This window comes from Ochotona princeps, chromosome 13 (genome assembly GCF_030435755.1).
Source record: "Ochotona princeps isolate mOchPri1 chromosome 13, mOchPri1.hap1, whole genome shotgun sequence".
Taxonomy (NCBI): Eukaryota; Metazoa; Chordata; class Mammalia; order Lagomorpha; family Ochotonidae; genus Ochotona; species Ochotona princeps.
Window position 1 is genome coordinate 69,070,697 of NC_080844.1, and position 25,278 is coordinate 69,095,974.

General features: G+C 60.9%; 1 protein-coding gene across 1 annotated transcript; it reads left to right on the top strand.

The window, feature by feature from the left end:
• Positions 1-25,278, top strand: KNDC1 (kinase non-catalytic C-lobe domain containing 1). Its single transcript, XM_058671102.1, has 30 exons — positions 1-93; positions 4,074-4,272; positions 4,358-4,416; positions 5,632-5,778; positions 5,851-5,968; positions 6,116-6,570; positions 7,101-7,215; positions 7,655-7,726; positions 7,808-7,869; positions 13,028-13,186; positions 14,238-14,315; positions 14,567-14,717; positions 14,907-15,069; positions 15,150-15,634; positions 15,711-15,855; positions 16,024-16,109; positions 16,532-16,947; positions 18,405-18,498; positions 18,790-18,887; positions 19,348-19,568; positions 20,053-20,166; positions 21,067-21,214; positions 21,289-21,468; positions 22,226-22,432; positions 22,561-22,643; positions 22,789-22,939; positions 23,710-23,832; positions 23,910-23,969; positions 24,565-24,722; positions 25,047-25,278. The coding sequence occupies exons 1-30, from the start codon at positions 1-3 to the stop codon at positions 25,276-25,278; spliced, it is 4,872 nt and encodes a 1,623-aa protein (XP_058527085.1).

Sequence of the window (25,278 nt, forward strand, 5' to 3'; positions counted from 1 at the left end):
ATGCTGGCCATGGACCCCGCCGCTGGCGTTTGCGAGGACAAGGACCTAGACTTCTACGATTTCGAGCCGCTGCCCACTCTGCCCGAGGACGAGGTGAGCCCCCAAGGGCCCCGGAGGGGTGCGCACAGGGCGCTCCGGCGAGGCGCCGGGCTGAGTGCGCGGCTACCGGCCCTCTTCCTCCGGGTCGGCCTGGTGGTAGGGGTTTTGGCTCCCCGCACCCCACACGCCTTCGCCGCAGGGGGCCGGGCCCCAGGCGCGCCCGGGACAGTCCTGCGGGGCCGGCGTCGCTGCGAGAACTTGGCTGTTGCGAGGCTCCCGCTGGTGCCCTTTGGGGGGACAAGTGGGCGGCAGAGGTCACTGACCACCGCTTCGCGAGGGGCCCGGGTCAAGAGCTGGAGAGGGGCCGCAGGCTGCTTCCTGCCTGGGCTCGGGGGCGGAGCGGGGAGCCCCGGAGCCCAGCCCCTCCCCTGGCACCGAGGCCTTCTGGTGCTGAGCCAGGCCGCCGTCGCGAGAGCGCTCGCTCCTCTAGCGCTGCCCCAGCTCCTCGCCTTGGCACTCTGCAGGCCGAGGACCCGGGGTCACGCCTGCAGCCCCTTGCTGCAGACTGTCTGCAGAACCCTGAGGCCACCCTGTGTCCACTACCGGCAGGGTGGCCAGGCGGAGGTTCAGGGCCCGTCAGGGGTTGCGTCCTACACTTTCCCCGGGGCTGGGGGGCCTGGGCAGACCCTGGACTAGGGTGGCCGGGCGGCCAGGTACCTCAGAGCCAGGTGTTGTCTGCCAGCTAAGGCACTGCTCTGGTGAGGAGGCAACTGGGAACACAGCCTCCTCTCGGGAGGCCCACTGCGCCCACACAGTGGCCTGGATTTGTTGACTGATGTGGTGGCCAGCACACCTTGGCCTGAGTCCATCTCCTGGCTTAGACGGAGAAGAAAGGGCACCCCCCTGGGAGCTTCACCCCAGATCCCTGCAGAGGCAGCCCTCACCCCCCACCCTAGCCCTGGCTGCCACCCACACACTCTCACCTAATAGAAGACCTGTCCAGTACACCCACGGCCGTTTCCCCAGCACCCCTCGCTGTGCGCGGCAGGGATGGGGGAGGGCTTCCCACCGGAGGGTGGGAGCAGCTGCACCTGCACGGGGCCACCCCCTCACCTGCTCCAGGAGCAGCACTCAACCCCTGGGGGCCTTGGGTGCTGGTGTGGGACCCCGTGGGACCCAGGACCTGCCCTGCCCAGAACGGGCAGCAGCTGCCCCTGGTCAGGACAGGAATGTCACCTGACCCTTGCCCAGTGGCTCTGCCTCACCTCTGGGGGCAGCGCCTGTAGCAGCAGCTTAGGGGACAGTACAAAGAAGATGCTGAGACCATGCTCTGACAGCTTCACCCTGGGTGTGGGCCCAGCTGGTACTGCCTTGTCAGTGTGGGCCAAGGACCTCCAGGACACAGCAGATAGGGCCAACTCTCCCAGGGGCTGAGCCCAGCAGGCTCCCTGGAGAAGGTGGCCCTCCCAAGGGGGTGGGCTCACGCAGAGCCACCAGGTCTGGGCAGGAGCTGCCCATCAGGAGGCCGTTTGGGGACAGGGATGCCCGGAAGTTAAGGCCATGGACCCTTGTGTACACAAGGGTACCACCTAGCAGCTTCCACGGCCTGAGCCAAATTGGGTATTGCGGAGGGCCTAGAGCCTGGGCAGAGGCACAGTTCCGAATGTCCAGCAAGCAGAGAGCCCCCATCTCCGGAGCCTGGCTGGGAAGCTCACCCTGCCCTCAGGGACCCTGGAACTGGTCTACCTAGAGCTGACCATCCCAACTAGGGACCACCCTGCCTGGCCTGCAGGGAACATGACCCCCACCTGAGGTCCCCCACAGCCCAGGGAATTCTTTGCTGGGCACTGGTGGGGGACAGAGGGAGGGCCCCAAAGGCTTCCCGGGAGGGGACAGAGGGAGGGCCCTGGGTGCTGTGGGGCCCCAAGAGCTTCCCTGGTGGGATTACAGAGGGAGGGCCCTGGGTGCCGTGGGACCCCAAGGGCTTCCCTGGTGGGAGGACAGAGGGAGGGTCCTGGGTGCCGTGGGACCCCAAGGGCTTCCTGGGAGAGGGCAGAGGGAGGGCCCTAGGTGCCGTGGGACCCCAAGGGCTTCCCGGGAGAGGGCAGAGGGAGGGCCCTGGGTGCCGTCCGGGCCCCAAGAGCTTCCCTGGTGGGGGGACAGAGGGAGAGCCCTGGGTGCTGTCGGGCCCCAAGGGCTTCCCTGGGGTCAAAACCACCTCATTTCTCCCACATCCCCTCCATGCAAACCCTCGGTGCTCTTCCAGGGCCCCTTCAGGGGCTGGCCACTGGACACCTACATAGCACCCACCCAATAGGACCACTGTGGGGTCCCTGGACCCCGTGGGGGAGGTGCCCAGTGAATGCTACCCATGCCCTCAGTCCACACCTGACCTGCAGCCAAGGCTGCTCCCGTCCTCCGTGGTTCCCCTGTGAGTTGAATCCACTGCTGGGGTGTGAGGGGCTGAGATGCCTGTCCCGAGTAAGGGCTAACCTGAGAAGGACCACCCATGGGTCGCTGCTGGCCCTGCTGGACTCTACTTCAAACAGCAACCAGAGGCTGCAGGCCCCACCTGCCAGGCACTGGGAGGGGCTCCTGGCTCCTGGCTCCTGGCGCCTCCGCCTGCACCCAGCTGGGCAAGCAGGTGGCTGGCGTGGGCAGCAGCCAGCAGGACCATGGTGCTGACTCAGGCCCGGTTCCGGTTCTCCTGAAACATGAGCCATGGGGTCTGTAGACTATTGCCCATGGAGCATGTGCCTGCAAGTGCCCGAGTGCCACACTGTGCAGAAGCTCTGCCCTGTACACACCTGTGCATCCATGTACACCTACGTGTGTGTTACGTGTAGTGCTGTGTATGTGTTGTGCATCTGTGTGTGCATGTGTGTTGCCTTACATATGTGTGTGGGTGCTCATGCACGTTTTGTGCAGTGCCCACACACCTTCCTGACCAGGCCGAAGGGGCTTTGGGCTCTTCTCAACAGAACACAGACCAGAAGCACCATCTAGTACAGAGCTGACACAAAAGCTGCCAGAAGGGCCTGGCGAAGTGACATCAGTAAGCACATGCAGGACTCCATGAAGGAATGGAATGGACAGGGATGTGCCCAAGTCGCAGGGCAGGGGCAGATCCAAGGCTCAGCTACACACTGGAGCTGGCCCTGGCACTATGTGTGTGTGTCTGTGTGAGCATGTGTGTGTCTGTGTGAGCATGTGTGTGTCTAAGACTGTTTATGCACACACATGTCTGTGTGTGCATGTATTGTGTTGTGTGCCTGAGTGTATCTGTATGCACTTGCATGTCCATGTGTGTCTGCGTGTGCATGTATTGTGTGCTGTGTGTATCTGTGTATGCACATGCATGTCTATGTGTGTCTGTGTGTGCATGTGCACGCTGGCTGGGTCTTTAATGTATTAGCCATGGCTCAAGGGGCCAACTCTAGGAAGGGACCTCCCCAGGTCTCCCAAGTAGCCTGTGAGTCCAGGAGACTCTGCCCTCCCCACACCCCCACAGCCAAGTCCCCGCCAGCACAAGGCCTCATGTGGCACAGATGTTATGTCTGTGTAGGTGGCTATTGTATGCATACAAATGAGTGTGGGCAGATCTGAGTGTGACTGTACATGTGTGTAACGTGGACTGTTAACATGTCAGTGTGTGCATACCTGCAGGTGATGTGATTCTATGTGTCCTGTGATGTTGGTGGTGTATGCAACGTGTGCACCCATGATATTGGTAGCAACCATCACCATCACAGCAGAGCAGGGAGCCCTCATGGGTTCAGACATGCACTTGGGGCAGGCCTGGGCAGCTTGGCCATGCACAAAGAGCCCCATGTGACTGAGTCCTCCATGCCAACTGCACGGAGCCAACAATCTGTGTCCCATGTGTATGGCTGTCTTGAGGTGACACTGTACTCCATGGCCACTGTCTCCATCCCATGGTGTCCCCCTATGTCCAGCACAGGAAGGGTCTTAGTCTGAACCCAATTCCCACCCACAGCACAGAGCTCCCCATAGCTGAACCTGCTCTCTCACAGGAAAATGTGTCGTTGGCTGACATCTTGTCACTGCGGGACCGCGGCCTGAGTGAGCAGGAGGCATGGGCTGTGTGCTTGGAGTGCAGCCTGGCCCTGCGCAGTGTGGCCCATGCTGCCCTCTTCCACACGCTCTGCATCACGCCTGACAGCCTGGCCTTCAACACCAGTGGGAACGTGTGTTTCATGGAGCCACTCAGTGGTGAGTGCCACAGGGGGCAAGGGGTTGGAGTCCCTCCTCTGCTTCGTGTACATGACCCAATGCCACTTTCTCTGCTCTGCCCAAGATGACCCTGAGGGTGCCTTCGTGCCCCCCGAGTTCGATGTCACAGGGAACACCTTTGAGGTGAGTGGGGCTGGGGCTCTTAGGGCAAATAGATGAGCAGCTGGGGGCAGGAGCCATGGCTGGGAGGGTCTTGTATGTGACTGAGAAGTCCCGTAGTCTCATACATTGCTGGAAGGTCCCATGGTCTCACGTGGCTGGGAGGCAGGTCCCGTGGTCTCATATGTGGCTGGAAGGTCCCATGGTCTCATGTGACTGGGAGGCAGGTCCCGTGGTCTCATATGTGGCTGGAAGGTCCCATGGTCTCATGTGACTGGGAGGCAGTTCCCGTGGTCTCATATGTGGCTGGAAGGTCCCATGGTCTCATGTGACTGGGAGGCAGGTCCCATGGTCTCATATGTGGCTGGAAGGTCCCATGGTCTCATGTGGCTGGGAGGCAGGTCCCGTGGTTTCATATGTGGCTGGAAGGTCCCATGGTCTCCCGTGGCTGGGAGGCAGTTCCCGTGGTTTCATATGTGTAGAACGTCCCATGGTCTCACGTGGCTGAGAGGCAGGTCCCGTAGTCTCATATGTGTAGAACGTCCGTGGTCTCACGTGGCTGGGAGGCAGGTCCTGTGGTCTTATGTGGCTGGGATGTGGATTCATCATGTGCCCTGTCATAGACACCCAGCTGTTGGCAGCACGTTCCTCAAGGAGTTGGCAGAGGGCAGTTTCAGATCTCTACATGTGTGACCTTGAGGGGGTCTCCCTCAGGCAGTGACTGTCACCTCCATGACAGGTGTGTGACCTCAGGCGCAGCCTGTGGCTGTGCCATGGCAGCAGGCGGCACAGCCTCCGGGCACCAGCTGCCTGTCAGGCAGTGCTGGGCTCTGACATGAGGCAGTGACCCCATGCACCCAAAACCCTAAGTGCTAAAGCTGAGAAGGATGGAAACTCGACTCTCCCAGTGAGCTTGCTGGATCTCCACTGGCACCCCCACACTGGGGTACACAGCCAAGGCCCCTACTCTGCAAGGCATTTTTGTCCTGTTGGACTAAACCATCAATGTGGGCAGCTGCCAGTCCTGCCCACACTCCACATCAGTATTTATGTACACCATTCGTGTGACCTGGCATGGCCCCACAGTAAGACCAAAAGCAGACATGCAGGAGGCAGGAATGGGGGTTCCTTCCTGCCCTCCCCCTGCCTCATGGACCTGGGTGCTGGAGCCACACTGGCCGGGGGGGGAGGATGGCCTGGCTTGGCAAGACCTCCGCAACTCAGGGCTGCGCTGTGCAGGCACATGTCTTCTCTCTGGGGGCCACGCTAAAGGCCGCCCTGGAGTTCGTGGTGGAGCCGGGGCCGGAGCGCCAGTTAAGCGCGGACCTGGAGGTGCTGCTGAACCGGATGCTGGCCGAGGACCCAGCGGCCAGGCCCTGCCTGGAGGTGAGCTCTGAGAGGTTGTCTCAGGGCGCGTGTGGGTGGATGGGACCCTGCCTGAGCCACACGTGTCTGCAGAGTGTCATCACGCTGTGCCGGGAGAAGACACGGCCAGCCTCCTCCGGCCACTTGTGCCGGAGCTTGTCAGCCGTCGGGAGACGCGAGCTCTCCATTGAGTCCTTCGGGGCCTCCCAGGGTAAGATATGCATGTGCGTGCTCTCAGCTCCTCCCTGCCTGTGTGCCCCAAGAGATCACTGGGTTGAGCAGGGATGGGGCAGAGTGCCGGGGGAGCACCGTCCTGGGCTGGGGATCTCAGCAGTAATCATGTCTGCTTTGTACACAGACATGTATGACAGCACCAGGGGAGGAGCACCTGTGCCAAGAGCCCTGGGGCCCAGGCAGCCTCCCGGGGACCTGGGAGCTGACCCGGACATCCCACCTGCTCCCGAGGGCCTGTCCCAGCCCCCGTGCCCCCAGCCAGGGCCACTGGCTGTGCAGAATGGGGAGAGACACAGCCAGGAGCTGGCCAGCCTCTCCCAGGACCCCAGAAGCCACCTGCAAGAGCTGGATGGGGACCCCGTCAGGAAGCGCCACCTGAAGCGTGCACACACATCCCCCTGGCTCCTGCCTGTGAGCCCTGAGCCCCCTGTCCCCCGCCTGCCACTGAGTAGCCCCTTGAAGACTTTGCAGGAGGTCAGGCTGAGGTCCAGGTCTGCTGAGGACATGCAGGGAGCAGGCCACAACACTGGGACTGCTGGAGAGCAACAGGGGATGACTAGAGCAGTGTCCATGGAGCAGGTGGGTGACTGCCCCCTGACCAGCTGAGCACTGCCTCCCCCTCCACTCCTGCCTGCCCTGCCACTCTCCCACCACGACCTCTGTCCAGCTGAGGGCATGCCCAACTGGCCACCTCAGGGTCCAGGGCCTCCTCCAGTCCACCCCAAGGAGGATGGCCAAGAGCCAGTGCCAACCAGGCAGCAAGCCCATCTGCTGCCTTCACCATTAGGGCCACTTTCCCCAGAAATGGCTGTGACCTGCAAACCAGCCCTGCATGGGGCACAGGACCTCCTGCTACCTGTGTACAAGGGGCCTTGGGAGGGGTCTTGGAGATGCCACCAGTGCTGGCCTTCGGGGCCTTGATGGGGACTTTCCTGCAAAGGGGGCTGGGTGAGCAGGGCTCAGGCATTCCCAAAGTGGAAGGTGACCATCACCCCCAGAGCTTCCTCACCCTCCCCTGCCCAGCCCCTGCTCAGGCGTGTGCTGGAGTACACAGGAGGATGTCACCCGCCCAGCCCACAGGAAGGCCCCGTCTCTCTTTCCTCCCCCAGTGCCTGTCCCTGCAGGACCTCCTGTCTAAGCTGGGCCGGCCCTTCAGGGAGTACGAGCTGTGGGCCCTGTGCCTTACCTGCCTGCACGCCCTACAGATGCACGCGGAGCCCCCAGGTGATCCAGCTGGCATGGGGTGAGGAAGGGTCTTAGGGCCAAGGACCTCTGCCCTGAATCCACAAGGCTGTGCTGTTGGTGGGATGAGGGGGCGAAGCAGGTGCACAGGGCCCCGTGGATTGGCTCCCAGGGCAGGACAAAGACACGTCCTTCAGGCCCCGCGTGCTGAGCACAAGCTGTTCTTGGCTAGGACTCGGGACCTGCCAGGGACAGTGGGCTATGTCCCCCAGCCTCCCCAGAATCCCCTCTGGGGACTGCACAACCCCCACCCACTCCATCCATGTCCAGCTCCATGATGCCTGCATGACGGGGGAGGGGTAGCCCCCAAACTCAAGTCTGCCCACTCGCAGGGCCGGGGCTGCACCCACACACACTCAATCCTGGGAGGCCAAGGGCCTGAGCTGTGAGTAATGCCGCCTTCCCCACCCCCGCCCCGCAGCCTACCTGTGTCTGGACTCTGTGCTAGTGGCCAAGGACGGGTCTGTGCTCTTGGGGCCACCCCCTGACGATGGTGCGTATGCAGGGTGACCCTGGGGGTGAGCATGGGCCTGGCAGAGGTGCTGAGGAAGGCACCCCCACTCCTGTCTTCCAGGTCCCTGCAATTCCTTCTTCCTGGCTCCTGAGGTGGCTGAGGAGAAGCTGGTGACCGAGAAGGTGAGAGGCTGCCCTTGGCTTTGTCCGATAGGCCCTGGGCTGCCCACAGCCTTGTGCCTTGACCCCCATAGCCTTGTCTGATAGGCCCTGGGTTGCCCATGGCTTTGTCCAGTAGGTCCCAGGCCACCCACAGCCTTGTGCCTGGACCCCCACAGCCTTGTCCTATGTTGCAAGGGCCTATGGGAGCTGCCAGGCTGGGGTGGACACTCAGGAATGTGGCTCGACCCTAGATTTGGCAAACCGAGCACATGCCATTCAGACCTGCCCCAGGATGTGTGTCTCTGCCCTCCTGGCCCACTCCACACTCAGCTCACAATTGACCCACACATCGCTCACACAGTTTACACTCTGCTCACACCCAAGCTGAGAAGATGGGGTGGTAGGCCCCCAGAAGGGCACCCTGTGGAATATACAGTGACAAGACACACAGCTAGAAAAGGCCACAGCCACTGCCCAGGCTCTGCCAGGACAGAGGCTGGGCCCCAGCCAACCCTGCAGGGCTCGCGGGCCACTGCCTGCAACCACGTAGGCTGAGCAGGAGCCAAGGACTCCACCGGAGATGTGCTGGGCCAAACGCAGGGTCTGCAGCCACATTCCTCCAGGGGAGGAGAGCGCTGCAGGAAAGCCAGTTTCAGCCACTGCTCCAGGCAGGAACTAGAAGGACTTAGACAAGGAGTGCGGATAGGAGTGCGGGCGAGGAGTGAGGGTGAGAAGTACAGGTGAGGATGTGGTGTGGTCTCCTGGCAGCTAGTTGGGAAGCTGCCTTGTGGCCACACTTCCAGGAGGCCACAAGCTGGTGTGTGCCACCAGCACTCTGGCAATGATGCATGCATGGAAATTCCTGCCACAGAAACCACGTTTCCACAAGGAAGTGGAAGAGAAGCCAGGTGAATGCTGAGCTGAGCGTTTCCAAAGACCCAGGATGAAGGAGGCAGAGAGTAGGTGCTGGGACAGTGCGAGGCAGAAGGCAGAGACGCTTGGCTGGACAGGCCATGGGAGAGGCGGGCCCGGAACACTGGAGTCCAGTAGGGAGAGCAGGAGGCGAGAGTGTGTGAAGGAAGCTTGTGGGAGCTGTCCAGCCTCAGGAAAACCTGTGAACATACGGGTACCAGAGGCTGTGGGAGTCAGCCAGGTGGATCAGGGAATTCACCCAGAACGACACACACAGCTGGCCAACATCCAAGCCTGAGAGAGAAGTGGCATCCATGTAGGGGACACATGGCCAGGAGGGGAGCAGTGCCCACGTAGGGACACGTGGCCAGGAGGGGAGCAGTGCCCACATAGGGGACACATGGCCAGGAGGGGAGCAGTGCCCACATAGGGGACACATGGCCAGGAGGGGAGCAGTGCCCACATAGGGGACACGTGGCCAGGAGGGGAGCAGTGCCCACGTAGGGACACGTGGCCAGGAGGGGAGCAGTGCCCACGTAGGGACACGTGGCCAGGAGGGGAGCAGTGCCCACATAGGGGACACATGGCCAGGAGGGGAGCAGTGCCCACGTAGGGACACGTGGCCAGGAGGGGAGCAGAGTCTGTAGGGGACACGTGGCCAGGCAGGGAGCAGTGCCCATGTAGGAGACATGTGGCCAGGAGAGGAGCAGTGTCCATGTAGGGGACACGTGGCTGGGAGAGGAGTGGTGTCGAGGAGGGGAGTGGTGCCCATTTAGGGGACACGTGGCCAAGAGCGGAGCAGTGTCTGTAGGGGACACGTGGCCAAGTGGGAAGCAGTATCTATGCAAGAGACACATGGCTGAGAAGATCATGGTGTCCACCAAGAACAGCCAAAGATAATTCTGTGAAGAGATGATGGCAAAAGAAAGTTCTGAAAGCTGTTAGTAGGAGCAGGCTGCCTCCTGTGGCAGAAGGAGAGTGAGGCAGCCAATGGAGTCTGTGCGTCCTGAGAGGGGGAGGCAATGGCCCTGGGAGGGGATGCTCTTACCCTCCCAACAAACTGGGGAGGGTGCACACCTGCACACCGAGAGTTCCCAGCACAGCTACTAAAAATGACACAGTATACAAAGAGAATCTCAAAAATAACAGACAAATCAAAATGAACACTAGAGAATGCTCAAGTGACTCACAGGACATGAGACCAAGACCAGAGAAACCAAAAAGAGAAAAACCAAAGCAAGCTGGCAGAAGCTTTCAAAGGCAGAGAATGGCAAGGTTCGGGGATGTGCAAGCTGTGAGCTGTCTCCACGAAGCTCCCTTCAGTCGCAGCAGTAGAACCTGGAGGAGGGTGAAGGGTCAGGGAGAGAAAGCAGGCATGGCAGGGGGCTGCCAGAACCGATGGAGACACCCCTCCAGTGGGAGTCCCACACTCCATGATGACCACAGCCCTGGGGCAAGTGCACAAAGTGTCACAGTGGAGGGTGAGGATGAGACATGATGACCTCAGAACTACAGTGGAGACCAGCTCCCTCTGGGAATGGTTGACTGGAGTTACAATGTAAGTCGGCAGGATTACAGGAACCCCATGTCAGCATCAGCCAGTGAGGCCTGATGAGCCACCCAGTCAGTGCCCAGGGGATGTGCACAGTCAGCACCTGGAGAATGAGCCACTCGTGGGAACCCAGGGGACGTGCCATCCCAGGAGAACCCGGGGCACATGCCGCCCATGAGAACCTGGGGGACGTGATGCCCAGTCAGAACCCAGGGGACGTGATGCCCAGGGAGAACCTGGGGGACATGATACCCAGGGAGAACGTGGGAGACGTTGATGCCCAGTGAGAACCCAGAGGACATGCCACCCAGTCATCACCCAGGGGACATGCTGTCCGGCTGGCACCTGGGGTATGTGCTACTCATTTGCCCAGGGTACATGTCATCCATTCAGGGCCCGGGGACATGCCACCCAATCAGGTAAGGACAGTATGGGGTGCACTGCATGAAACACCACCAAAGGCAGTTTAGAATTTGGGGAGTCTTGATTAGCCAGCTGGTAACTGTCCCCTCTCAGCAGGTCTGAAGGAGAGCACCCTGAGCTGTCAGGGCAGAGAGCTTTCAAAGGGAAAAAACCACATTCTGGTGGCCTTAATGCTGCAAGCAAGCAAGGAAACAGACTACAATGAGCAGTTAGAGCCAAGATGAGCAAGTCTAGTTACAGTTTAACTTCTCGGAAATCAGGGGCACAGTTCCCAGGACCTGGCTCCTCCTTAGGGGAGCAGGGTCGAGCCAACCTGGATATAATTGGTCTATTTTTCAGCTTGTCGTAAGGACAGAGAGATAAACTAGTAATAGCAGAACAACGGGTAGAGGAGCTGGTGTTGTCGGGGAGGCTGGTTCGGCACCCCGGATCACCCCACAACTCATGCCAAAGTCCTGCTGCTGAGCCAGCTCCTGGCTGGGGTACCTGAGGCACAGCAGACTATGTCCTGAGTCCTTGAGTCCCTGCCCCCAAGTGGGAGACCCAAGAGGAGCGCCGGCCCCTGGCTTGAGCCAAGCACAGCAATAGTTTCTGTGGACACTGGGCCAGAAGAGCTCTCTGCCCCACTTGCTCTCATGCTGCTGTTCAGGCAATTCCTGCAGTGTCCCAGGCTGCTACCCACTCAGCGGAAATGGGCCAAGTCTTAGATCAACACTGACCAGGCCCACATTGGCACTCATGCTTCTCAGCTATGTGAACAACATTCAAGGTAAAATACACAAAAGAAAGGCAGATGGCTAACAGCTCACCCAATATGAAATAGAATAGCTCTGCTGTTTTACTTTCGGAAAATTTGTAATTTTTTAATGATTTATTCATTCCTATTGGAATGGCATATTTAGAGAGAAGGAGAAACAGAGAGAAAGATCTTCTATCTGCTGATTCATTCCTCAAATGACCGCAACAGCCAGAGCTGAGCCCATCCAAACCCAGGAGGAGCCTCTTCCAGATCTCCCATGTGGGTGCAGGGTCCCAAGGCTGTGGGTCATCCTCTACTGCCTTCCCAGGCCATAAACAGGGAACTGGATGGGAAATGGAGAAGCCGGGACACAAACTAGCAGCTAGGTGGATGCTGGCATTTGCAAAGGAAAGATGAGCCTGTTGAGTTGCTGTGCCAGGCCCTCACTGTGTCCCTGGCATTGTGGCCAGAGGTCAGCAGCCAGCGGTCAGTCTGGGACCTTCACATGTGCTGCTCTTGCGTTTGGTGAACGATTTTTCTCAACTCCAGAAAGTTTTTTTACTTTTCACATACATATTTTATTAATATGTAACTGTTGGGTTCTCACAAATGCTTTTTTTTTTGCATTAATTATAAATTACTTGGAAAGGAGAAAGAGGGAGAGAGAGTGGGTAACTCTGTCTTTCAAACAAAAATAGATAAAGCTCCAAGACAAAAAAAAAACAGCAAGGACGTCCACTCTCACAGCCCGGCTCAACACAGTGTGGCCATTCCCAAGGATTCCCATGGGCACTCGCGTGCATCCAACAGGGACAGCTGGGGAGAACCCGGATGAAGCCTCAAGCTGGAGGGCTGGGTAGAGAGCATGACGTGCCTTCCACAGGTGGACATCAGGTCCAACCAGACCATGTGGCTCACTGCAGGAGCCCCAGGCTGACTCAGCTGAACATGGATGTCACTTGACATCCAGGTGATCTGAGACAGGAGGCCACATTGTCAGGCAGAGGCTGCCAAGGACTGGCAGCTGGCAAGCCACAGCTAGCAAACAACAGCGTAGTGGGGCCTTCCCCAGCTCCACACACCTCTCCCACTCCCCTGGCCATGCACTGCACAGCCTAGCTATGCAGGGAACAGGGAGGGAGAGGCCTCCGGTGCTGGGCCTTGGTCCACCCTTACCCTGAGGGTAAAGTCCTGTGGCATCCTCTCAGGACCAGCTGAGCCCCAGGAATTGACTGGGGCTGATCAGGAAGCAGCCTCTGCCCCCTGTGGGTCAGGTGGTATTAGACACATAGGCTGCAGGTCAGAGCGGGTGAGGTGGGGCTGGGGCTGGGTTCACCTGACTCCCTGAGCCATCAGACATGCTGAGCAGTGTTGACATTGGATTCCCCACTCCCCCGAGGAGGTGCAAACTGCTGTGTGAACTCCAGGTCCAGTCCTGGCCTGAGGACTGGGTGGCACTCCCTAGCCCCAGGGGAGGTGACCTCTCTTGGGGCCTGCTCCTGGATGCCCCTTTGACAGCTGGGTCACACTAGCCACCCTTCCTGCCCTCCCAGGCCTCTGTGTACTGTGTAGCTGCCATCCTGTGGACTGCCGCCAAGTTTGGTGTCCCCCGAGACCGCAAACTGGCACTGCCACGCAGACTCAAGACCCTCCTCCTGGACATGGCCAAGCGCTGCGCCCAAGAGCGGCCATCTGCAGCTGAAGTCACCAAGGTACCGGCACTGCCTGAGCGGCTGGGGCCTGTGCTGGGCACATGGGTATCTAGGGTATCTAGCCTAATCCTCATGGAGTGCCCATGGGGATTCCTGTCTGCCCCTGCCACATGCCTCCCAGGGCACTGGTGGGGGCTGTCCTGAGCCGGGTGCTGGCTGCTGCCCAACCTCTCCCTTCTGCATCCCAACCCTCCAGCCCTCTTGGATCACCATGAGACCAGGCCCATTCCGCCCCCTCTATCCCCAGCTCAGGTGAGATGACACCTGGAATCAGAGGGGAGCAGCATTCCCAGAGACCGAGGCTACAGGAAGCGCATCCCTGTCCCTCTTCGCCAAGGACTGGGGAGTGTGCTCTGGTGCCCATGGGCTGGCTGCCACACCCGCGGCTGCCTCGCTCCACTCCGCCGTGCTGGTCTCAAGAGCTGCAGCCAAGGTTCTGACAGGGAGAGCAGAGGCTGCCCTCAGCTGTGCCCAAGACAGACAGGAAATTCTCAGCTCATCTGCGGGTACCCACCTGGGAGGCCACTGTGTACCGAGAGTTCACTCATGGCCCCCTCCAGAGCAGTGTGGTCAGCGAGGCAGACAGCCTTCAGCCAGCATCAGCCAGCGCCCTCCTGTGGACACCCACTCACTGGGGCAGGAAGCACGGCCTGCTGGGGTGACCCTCAGGCTCCTCACCAGGGGCCTCTGCTGCGGGGCTGCAAGTATGGGTCAAATGTGGTTGTCTGTGTATCCCACAGGCTGGCAAGCCCCTACCTAGCGCCGGCCTGCCACTCACAGGCAGGCAGGGAGGCCACAACTTCAGCCCCAGTGTAGGATTTCATTCAGGATACCCGGGCTGAAGCTCTTGGGGACATGGTCTGCCAGCACCTGGCGATGGGGTCTCCCTGCACCTGGGGGTGTGATCTCCCAGCACTTGAAGGTTGGGTCTCCCTGTACCTGGGAGCAGGGTCTCCTTGGACTGAAGCCCAGGCTCTGCTCACGGCCCACTTGGGGCTGCAGGGAAGGCACAGCCTGGCACAGAGCTCAGCCAGTGGCTCCTTGCTCCCAGGTGTGTGGCAGCTTCCTCCTTCAGCGAGGCATGGACGGCAGGAAGATCTTAGCCCACCTGAGGGCGTCCACCTGCAAGGTGAAGTGCCCAGCAGGGCCCTGTGGGAGGAGCCCCTGCCCCTCACATATGACTCAGGGACTCAGGGGAGTTCAGGGGCAGGACCCACCGCATTGTCCCCTTGCCCACCAGGTGGTCTTGAAGGGTGCCCCAGGACTCACCCCATGAGCCCTACTCCTGGGGAGGGGGAACGGGGTCATCACCAGCCAGTATGAAAAGGTGAACGGTGCCGGGCACCAAGGGCATCCTCCCGGCCTCTGACCTTGGTGCAGGTGCCCCAGCAGGAAGAGACCGTCAGTCTACAGAGACCTCATGTGGCTCCTGTGGCTGCCTCTCCCCAGCCCAGCCCAGGTGGGGTCCCCAAACAGCCCCTGCCCCACCCCATCCCATCCCACAGTTGCACTCCACCCCAATGGCCCAGCTGTGAGAGGACACATTCGACACGCGTTGCCCAGAACGCCTGGGCTCAGCTGGCCTGCCCAGCCCTCATGACCTCACTCAGGCCCAGGCTCTTCTGCACCTCCCCTCCCCTGAGTCCCATCAGCCTCCAGAGGTTTGCCAGGTGCATGGGAGGGGGACGGTGGGCTCTAGGGCTCCCCCTGCTGCCCACAGGCTTCCTGCAGGTCAGCAGCAGCGTGGGGCTGCAGGCAGTGCCTGGCCCAGTGCCCGCTCAGCCCTGCTGCTGTGCGGGGGTGTCTGGGCTGCCAGAGGCCCTCCTCTCCAAGGCTACGAGCTTCCAGCCGGTCGTCCTAGCGCAGGACCCAGGTGAGGCCAGGTGAGTATCGGCCTCAGCCTCGGTCCCAGGGGCCACCCGGGGCTCAGGAGCCCCTCCGGAGCAGCTCCCTGTCTCCACAGGGACCAACTTGCTGAGAAGCCCCAGGTGGATGAAGCATGGCCAGAGACCCAGGCCCTCTTAGAGACCCCCAGCCTGAAGACCTCAGACCTACCAGCGCCCAGCCTGCAGCCACAGGGGGCAGCCACAGACTCCCCCAGGGCATTGGGGCTGCCCAGCCTCACCCAGGGAGGGTGCCGTCCTCCGGCCCCTGCCACAACAAAGGGGCAGGGACTATCTGGAGCCCCCTCCTCACAGCTCCCTTCCCAGCCACCCCAGGACACAGCCCCTGCAGGCCCAGAGCCTGAGGCCATCCGTCCAGCCCCAAGGGCCCAGGCCACAATGGATTGCCCCAGGGGCCCTGTGGTCAGGTCCTGCCCACCAGGTGGGGAAGCCCCTTGCCTGCCCAGGACAGCCTGCCCCTCCCTGCAGGAGGCCACGCGCCTCATCCAGGAGGAGTTTGCCTGCGACGGCTACCTGGACAACGGATTGGAGGCGCTCATCATGGGTGCGGCCGGTGGCCCTGGGCGGGGGACATGGGCAGGGTGTGGGCACGGGCCCTTTCACTTACACTCCCACACCAGGCGAGTACATCTACGCCCTGAAGGATCTCACCTTCGCCACCTTCTGTGGGGCTGTGTCTGAGAAATTCTGCGACCTGTCCTGGGAGGAGCGGCTGCTGAAGAGCCTGTTCCAGGTGGTGAACGGGCAGGCATCTCCCCCGACAGGGTGAGTGCCCTCCACTGGGGTGCGGACCGAAGGGCGGGGCGACCTCTGACCCAGCAGCACTCGCTGCAGCCCATTAGGAGCACGCAACCCCCTACCCTTCTGTGCCAAGGGGTGGAGTGGGGCAGGAGGCAGGGCAGAGAGGACTGCTGAGCCCCCCCATCTTGACAGTGTGTCCGAGGTGCCAGGCTCACAATCCCAGTGCCCAGCCAGAAGCTGCTCGCTGTCCATCGAAAAGCCCTCGCTACACGGGTCAGGTGAGCTCAGCGGCCATGCAAGGGGCCCAGTTGGCTTTGCCCTGTAAGGGGAAGTAGCCACCACGTGCTACACTAGAGGGCTCTGGGTAGCCAGCAGAAGCCCCCTGCCCTCACCCCACGGCTGGGGGACAGTGTCTGGGTCGCTCTGGACACAGCATCCTTCAGAGGCCACTTCTCCCCAGTTATCACTAAGCCAGCCCCCAGGTCAAGGGAGAAGTGCTTTCCCGAAATGTGGTCTGAGGCCGAGCCTGAGGTGCATCTGCCCACATAGCTCAGGGTACCTGCAGACTTGGGTGTGACTCAGGAAAGATTGCATTGATGCTGAAAAAATGGGGTCCCCGGGGGAGCAGGCAGGGCCGGAACACTCCCACAACGGTAATGAAGAGTGGCCACCACCATCCATGCCCCCTGCCTCTCTCCAGGCACAGAGAAGCCGAGCGAGGGATGGGTCAGCGGAGCCCCGTGCCCAGCACCCGCACTGGCCAGTGTTGACACGGACACACTATCCCGGGGCAACCTGGAGGTGGGCTTCCGGCCTCAGAAGGCAACAAAAGGGACCAGAGAATCCCCACCCAAGGCCAACACAGACAGGCAGCAGGGCCCACAGCCTGAGCCAGCCAGTGGGGCCTCGGGATTGGACACAGTGGCCATGCTGGCCAGACCCCAGGACAGCAGCCCAGCAGTAGCCCCAGGCCCAGCTGAGTGTCGCAGCTGCAGCCCCGGCTGGTCCAGCGCCTTCTATGAGGCTGACTGCTTCGGTACAGACGTGCACAGCTACGTGAAGGACCTGCTGAGGCAGAAGACTGGTGGTTCAGCAGAGCTGGAGGCCCAGAGTCCAGTGAGTCTACGGGGCATGCTGAGTGGCAGCAGGCGCTGTGCCCCGAGTGAGGGTCGGCTCTGCCCTTTTGGACGAGCTTGGGCCCCTGGTGCCAGCTTCTGGGGTGGGATGAGGGGCCCTTGCGACCACAGAGACCTGTGCAGCTTTGGGATGAGAAAGCAGGGCTTCTAGTGTTGCCACAGGAAACGTGGAACATGCAGCTGATGGAGCCCTAGCTCCCAGCCAGGGGATGGAGACACCTGTGGGCACAGAGCTACAGGAGCCTGGAGGCTTCAGTCTCCCTGGGGGATGGAATGTTCTAGACCAACAGTGCTCCACCCCATGACCTCCCACAGTGCACCTGACCCACTCCAGGAGAGACTAAATGGACAGATGGAGGCCCCATCTCCTCAGAGATGCCCATGTAGGGAGCTGGCCCAGGACCAGCTGTGCTGGGCTCGGCGGAGGCGCCGACAGGGCCCCCCCACAGCTATCCTGGACATTAACAGGGAGAGGGGACTCCAGTACTTAGAGCACCCTCTGCATCAGTATGGAATAAAACATGCAAGTGAACACTGGACAGGGACCTGCAGGCCAAGAGCAACTGAGCACACGCAGGCCACACTGGTGCAGAGGCTGGCAGGTTCCTGCGCCTGCCAGTCCTGTAGCCTACCATCCATTTCAGGAAAAGCCCAGCTCAGATCGAAGCTTCCTCGTCTTCGCCTGAGCACTTGAATAAACACAGGCAGGCTGAGGGAAGGGGCCATCCTGACACTCAAGGGAGGACAGGGCACCTCAACTTGCATTGAAAGCAGCGGCCTCCACCCAAGGATCCTGTATGCTGCCTTCCAACCACAACCAGGCTCCAAGCAGTGGCCTTCTCAGAACTGAGCCTTCACTCATACCTTTGCCTTCACCCACACCTGTGTCTGCTCTCACACGCACAGAGCAGACTTTCAGGGCTCATGTGTATGTCTTGACCACATGTCATGGCCAGCTTCATGTAAAAGAAAGGCCATACCTTGCAACCTGGGACATACTTTAGGATGGTCCATGACTCCAGCAGGGTCTGCCCTAAACACCTGAGCACACCCTGGCCCCCAGGGCCTGACTCAGAGCCTTGCTGCTGGAGCTCAGCAAAGGTGCCTCTGCCTGCAGCTGACCCCCCAGGCCAGGGAGCCTCATAGCCTCTTGGCTTGGCCAGCGTTAGCCTGGATGTGCAGAGAACTCTCCGGCGGGTGGACTGGTCCTCGGGTGGGGCCAGGCCTCAGGAGACACAAAGAGACCACAGCCTGTGGATGCTGGCCTGGGTGTGGCAGACAGGGCTCCTTTCAGAGTGGACCTGGGAAAAGAGTCCTCATGGCCGAGTCCCTACATGCTGGCACTTCCCAGCATCACAGGGACAGGGAGAGTCACCAAGTGCTGCCTGGACTTGCGTGGGGCACAGCCACCCCGAGTTCCCCTGTGCTTCCTGGCAGGAGCTGGGCCAGCAGCTCATGATGGAGAGAAGGAACTACAGCAAGACACTCAAGTTCTACCAGAAGCTGCTGCAAAAGGAGAAGCGTAGTCGAGGTAGCAGCTGGGGTGCAGGCTGGGTGCCCCCAGGTATCCCCTACATGCACACTGAGCCCGGTGCCTCCCAGGCATCCCCTACATGCACACTGAGCCCGGTGCCCCCAGGCATCCCCCTACATGCACACTGAGCCCGGTGCCTCCCAGGCACCCCCCTACATGCACACTGAGCCTGGTGCCTCCCAGGCACCCCGCTATACACGCACTGAGCTCAGTGCCCCCAGGCACCCCCTTACGTGCACACTGAGCTGGGGGGCGCCCCAGCTCTGTGCCAACCAGCTTTCCATGCAGGCTCTGAAGTGAAGACCATGCTAGTCAGATTAAAGGGGCAACTGGAAGAGATGAGAGCCCGAGTGCAGCTCCTGGGTCTGGTCCAGAAGTATCTGCAGGCAAGTGGGGCTGGGGCTGCCCTCCCCTGGGCTGTGTGTCCTGGCTGTGCTGACCGCTGTCCTGCCCGACCCTGACCACTGTCCTCCTTCACACTGACCACTGCCCTCCTCACCCTGACCATTGCTATCATCCTCCCTGACCGCTGCCCTCCCCCACACTGACCACTGCCCTCCCCCACCCTGGCTGCTGCCCTCCCCCACCCTGACCACTGCCCTCCCCCACCCTGACCACTGCCCCCCCACCCTGACCACAGTCCTCCCCCACCCTGACCGCTGCCCTGCCCCACCCTGACCACTGCCCTCCCCCACACTGACCACAGTCCTCCCCAACCCTGACCACTGCCCTGCCCCACCCTGACCACTGCCCCCCCACCCTGACCACTGCCCTCCCTCACGCTGACCACAGCCCTCCCTCACACTGACCATTGCCATCCCCCTCCCTGACCACTGCCCTGCCCAGGTCCTGTACGCGGAGCGCTGGGGCCTAGAGCCCTGTGCCCTGCCTGCCATTGTGAACATCACAGCTGCCTCAGGAGACTCACTGGACTTCAGCCCCCTAGACGAGTCCTCCTCCCTCATCTTCTACAATGTCAACAAGCAGCCAGGCAGCGGCCGGCAGAGAGCAGCTCGCGTCCTGCAGGCCGGCACACCCCTTGGGCTCATGGCCTACCTGTACTCCAGGTACTCTCCACCCCCGGGTGGAGCCTTTGGAGAGCAAAGGGGAGGGATGCACTTAGGGGCAAGGGACTGAGGCCCCCCAGTGAGGGGCTTCCAGTTGATCTGTGAGAGCCACCACCAGTGTAGGGTCCTGTGGGCTGAGGGGCCCGGGAAGGAGCAGGGCAGGTGGAGGGAAGCTGAGGGCCTGGGGTTAACCTGAACCTGCATCCAGAGCTCCCTGCCTAGACCTTGTTCCTCAGGACCCTTCTGTCTACTGGTGTCTGCCAGGGAGGGCCAGTGAGCCTCTGCAGCCTCACGCAGTCCCAAAATCCCGGCCCACCCCACTTCTCTGTGGTTCTCTTCCCCTGACTCTCCTAATAAAGGGACCTGCAGCACAAGAAGGCAAGCCCAGGCTCCACCCTCACACCTCCCCAACTCCAACTAAGAGCCAGATAGGGCAGGGCAGGGCTGTGACCACTCCCACTCACAGCCCTGTCGCCCACCCCAGCAATGCCTTCCTGGAAGGCTACGTGCAACAGTTCCTCTACACCTTCCGTTACTTCTGCACACCCCGTGACTTCTTGCACTTCCTGCTGGACCGCATCAGCAGTACTTCATCCAGGTACCCACGCCCCAGCCTGCCTGGCCCCCAGGGACAGGGTAAGAGATCAGAGATGAGGGAAGGAGGAGACCAAACTGAGTGTGGGATGTCCTGGCACGGCTGACACAGGAAAGAACAAAGTGTGATGCAGCTGGGGGTAACAAGTAATAACAGGTGGGGTAGACAAGAGAGGGACGCAAGTGAGTGAGACAGGTGTGTGACACAGGTGAGTGGGACAGGTGTGTGACACAGGTGAGTGGGACAGGTGTGTGACACAGGTGAATGGAACAGGTGTGTGACACAGGTGAGTGGGACAGGTGTGTGACACAGGTGAGTGGGACAGGTGTGTGACGCCAGGTGAGTGGGACAGGTGTGACGCCAGGTGAGTGGGACAGATATGACACAGGTGAGCATGACAGGTGTGTGACGCAGGTGAGTGGGACATATGACACAGGTGAGTGGGACAGGTGTGTGACGCCAGGTGAGTGGGACAGGTGTGACACAGGTGAGCATGACAGGTGTATGACGCAGGTGAGTGGGACAGGTGTGTCATGCAGGTGAGTGGAACAGATGTGTGACACCAGGTGAGTGGGACAGGTGTGACACAGGTGAGCATGACGGGTGTGTGACGCAGGTGTGACAGGCAAGTGTGACACAGCCCAGGGAGTTTCAGTGCAGGCCTAGGTGAGACAAGCATACAGCCCAGCAATTCTGTTTTCTGGGGTCTCCCTGGCTGGGTTGGCAGGGTATTGGGACATAGGAGTGTCCTAGCTCTGATGACCGTCCCCCCTCACCCAGGCCTACATGTTCATACTCAGGCCCAGTACCCTCAAGACTTTCCTAACCCCCACCTCCTTCATCTAGGAAGACTCACAGCCATCTTCCCTGCACCCCAGCTCAGCCTACCCTGTCTGCCTCCAGGGCCCAGCAGGATCCCAACTCCACGCTGACCAAGGTGTACAGGCGCAGCCTATGCGTCCTGCAGGCCTGGCTGGAAGACTGCTACGCCGTGGACTTCACCCGCAACACTGAGCTGCGCCAGCAACTCCAGGACTTCCTCTCCTCCAAGGTGACTGCGCCGCCCAGCCCCCACCCTGGCCATGCCCATGACCAGGGCTGTCACAAACCTCTGCTCCCACCTAGATCCTGCCCCTGGACGGCTCTGCCGAGCAGCTGCTGGACCTCTTGGAGGTGGGCATGGGCCGACGGGCCGAGGGTACTCCTCGAGGCACTGACCTGGAGGACCCAAAGGAGGCTGAGGCGGACAGTGGACCCTTCAACGCCCTCTGTAAGAGATTCTCGGAGGATGGCATTGCCCGGAAGGTGCGGGCCCTCCCAGGCAGTACCTCCCAGGACAGGTGGACAGGGTTCCTGTGCCCAACCTCTGTGACATGGAGCACATACACACCAGACACATTTGCACATGGATAGGACAGCCCCGACAGACACTGTCATGCACATGAACACAAGTACCTGCGACACACATGCTCCGCAGGCATGCTCAAAGCACACGTGTGTGCACATGCATGCATAAATGACACCACAGAGCTCTGCACACATAGGTATACATGACACCCTGTACAGCTATGCTCACAGCACATGTATGCATGCATACATGACACACTGCATAGCTATGCTCATAGCACACACATACACCCATGACACACTCCATAGCTATGCACACATCCGCACACATGTACCCGTGACACATTACACAGCTATGCACACAGCGTGCATGTTCACACACATACATGCATGGCACACTGTATGGATGCATGACACTGTGCATAGCTGTGCACATAACACATGTGTGCACACACATGCACCATGACATGCGTGCTCTGCATGCAGGCAGACATGTACTCCACACTCCCTGCCCCACACTATGGGCAGGTACGCCCCACAATTCGCTGACCGTTCCTGACCATGGCCTGGAGACCTGGGGGATGGAGCCACCTCTGCCCTGAGTCTAGGTAGTATCATGCAAAATGACCAGGGCAGCAAGGCCACTCAACTAGGGGCTGGCCAGTTGGGTGGATGGGGTGGGACAAGATGTCCAGCGCAGCCTGGCTCCTTGCAGGCCTTCACCTGGAAGCTGGCCCGGGGCCCTGGGCTGGCGCTGCCGCTACACAAGAACCGCCCATACAGCATTGCTGCTGCCCTGCCCAAGCCCTGCTTCTGTGAGGACTTCTATGGCCCCTATGCCAAGGCCAGCGAGAAGGGACCCTCCTTCTTGACAGAGTACAGCACCCGGCAGCTGTCCACTCAGCTCACACTACTGCAGCAGGTGGGAGCTGACACAGGGTCAGTCCCAGAGCCTGGGACGGGACTGAAAGAAGCAACACCCCTTAAGACCCCGCTGCCCCCAGCATTCCCTAGGGGTGGGGCCCAAGCATCTCCTTCGGTCTTGGATAGGAGCTGTTCCAAAAGTGCCACCCCGTTCACTTCCTCAACTCTCGGGCCCTGGGCGTCGTGGACAAAAACACAGCCGTCCCCAAGTGAGTGTGCCCCCACGCCCTCGGGTCCTTGGGGTGAGGTTCATAGGGATCCCTCAGCCAACCCTGGCCAGATAACAGAGCCTCCTGGACTCCAGGGTGCAGCACTCGCCCTGGCGCCCTGCCTAAGCACGGCCTGTCCCTCCAGGGTCAGCTCCTCAGAGACTCTGTCAGCCAAAGCCTGCAGCTTGTTCCTGCCCAGCTATGTTCAGGACCCGTACCTGCTCCAGCTCCTGCGTCATGCCGACGATGTCAGCACCTGGGTGGCTGCTGAGGTCACCACCAGCCACACAGCCAAGGTGGGCACTTGCCCGTCTAGGGCAGAGGCCTGGGCAGGCAGCATCCAGGTGCGGGGCACCACTTACTGCCCCTCACACAGGGTGTGGGGGACCCATGCCAGCCCAGTCCAGGGCCTGGCCCTGTGATGACAGCTCTTGGGGCAGAGGCCACTCAGGAGTAAATGCAGCCAGGACGAGGACCCCTAGCTCACAGGAAGCTGACTGACTGAGATGCTTTAAAGCAGTGTGTGGTCAGCTAGGGATGTTGGCCACCCCACACCAGGCCCCGACCACAGTGGGAAGGCAGCGTGGAACATGACCCCTGGACAGCGCTGGGGTCACAGCAGCAGAGGCCGAGGTCAAAGAGGGGACTCCACCACAGTGACTTCCAGCAAAAGTACCACTACCCAGGAGCCCACCAAAGCCTCCAGATCCTTCCAGAAAACTTGGGAAACGAGCTCCTAACCCAGGGAGCAGCCTGTGCTGCCCATATCGAATTCCCCGCTGCCAGCTGAAGAGGCACAGAGGAAGCAGCAGGATTCGAGGGGTCCCATGGAGGTCTGGCTGCAGCCTCTGGCAGACACCACTGTGGACCGGGGGCGTGGCCTCCCTGTACCGCAGCCCTGCCCCCTGCACAGCCTGACTTGGCTTCCGCCACTTGGCTGGTCCAGTTCTTCCTCCTGGTCTCATTCTCTTATGCCCATCCAGCCTGTGCCCACTGGGCCCTCGGCTCCCTTGGTGCTACCTGGCAGGGTCTCAGCCGTCTCTACCAGGCCCTTCTCTCCTCGCAGCTGCAGGTAAACCTACTGTCCAGGTTCCTGCTGATCGCCAAGGCTTGCTACGAGCAGAGGAACTTTGCCACAGCCATGCAGATCCTGGACGGGCTGGAGCACCCAGCCGTGAGGCAGTCCCCTGTGTGTCCCTGGTGCAGGTGGGCTGAGGGCTGGGCACCTGCGGGGCCACAGCTGTCTCACCTGGGCTCTCATTTCAGGCCTGGAGGATTCTCCCTGCAAAGATGGCCGAGGTCATGGAGGAGCTGAAGGCCGTGGAGGTACAGGTTCCATTATACATCTCAGGCCCTGATGGTATGGCTCGTCTCACGGCAGCCCTGGCTGTGCCCAATGCGGACCTGTTGGGTCATGGGGCTTGCTGGTCCCTGCCCAGCACAGCCGCAAGTGGAGCTCACAGCACACAACAGGCTCACCACCATCCAGACGTGCAGAGATGGCCCCAGGACAAACCTCTGCAGGGAAATGGCTTGCATTTCTCTGCTCCTCAGGAATGTGGAGACTGCTGGGGTTCAACCTTCTGGGAACAGGGCAGGGAAAAAAGCTGGGCACCAGCTCAGATGTCTGGGGTGGTGATTGTTCCAGAACATTCTGGGCTGATGCTAAGCCACACTGCCATGGTAGCCTCAGCACTGACAAGGCCCCGTCTTCGCCCTGCCTGCGCCCTGGGCTGGCCTCGGCACTGACCGGGCCCCGTCTTCACCTTGCCTGCACCCTGGGCTGGCCTCGGCACTGACTGGGCCCCATCTTCGCCCTGCCTGCGCCCTGGGCTGGCCTTGGCACTGACCAGGCCCTGTCTTGACCCTGCCTGCGCCCTGGGCTGGCCTCGGCACTGACCAGGCCCCACCTTGGCCTTAGGTCTTTCTCAAGAGTGACAGCCTGTGTCTCATGGAAGGGCGGCGCTTCCGGGCCCAGCCCACCCTACCCTCTGTCCGCCTCCTGGCCATGCACGTCCAGCAGCTGGAGACAGGCGGTTTCACCATGACCAACGGGGCCCACCGGTGGAGCAAGCTCAGGTGAGGAGGCTCAGCAGTCCCAGAGTCCTCGCCCCTCTTGCCCCACTCCAGTGGCCAGGGCCGGCCGGTTGGGGGGTGATCTTGCTGGGTGGACAAGGCCCAGAAGCTCCATCTGCTCTTTGTCATGAACTTGCATTCACTCTGTTACACCCATGAGAAGCCGCTGCTGGCAAAGGGGTGGAAATGGCTGACTCCCACTGTGGGCAGCAAGGCCAGGCGCTGCCTGCTGCCTTATGCTGCGCCTAACCTGCCACAGGCTTCTGCCTCCAGCAGGGGCAGGGCTGCACAGGGGTCCGGCACTAATGCCTTCTCTCTCCCATGAAGAAACATAGCCAAGGTGGTGAGCCAGGTGCAGGCCTTCCAGGAGAACCCCTACACCTTCAGCCCTGACCCCAAGCTGCAGTCACACCTCAGGCTCAGGATTGCCCGGTTCAGCGGAGCCGACGTGGCCATCTTGGCCGCAGACAACCAGGCCAACTTCCACGAGGTGTCCAGTGAGAAGCACTCCCGGAAAATCCAGGACAAGCTGCGGCGCATGAAAGCCACATTCCAGTAG

Bases quoted from the DNA above. Each gene is read 5' to 3' on its own strand.
- KNDC1 (XM_058671102.1), top strand. From the start codon at position 1: ATGCTGGCCATGGACCCCGCCGCTGGCGTTTGCGAGGACAAGGACCTA. The intron at 6,571-7,100 runs GTGGGTGACTGC...TTCCTCCCCCAG, and splicing joins GAGCAGTGTCCATGGAGCAG to TGCCTGTCCCTGCAGGACCT. The intron at 22,433-22,560 runs GTGGGAGCTGAC...GGTCTTGGATAG, and splicing joins AGCTCACACTACTGCAGCAG to GAGCTGTTCCAAAAGTGCCA.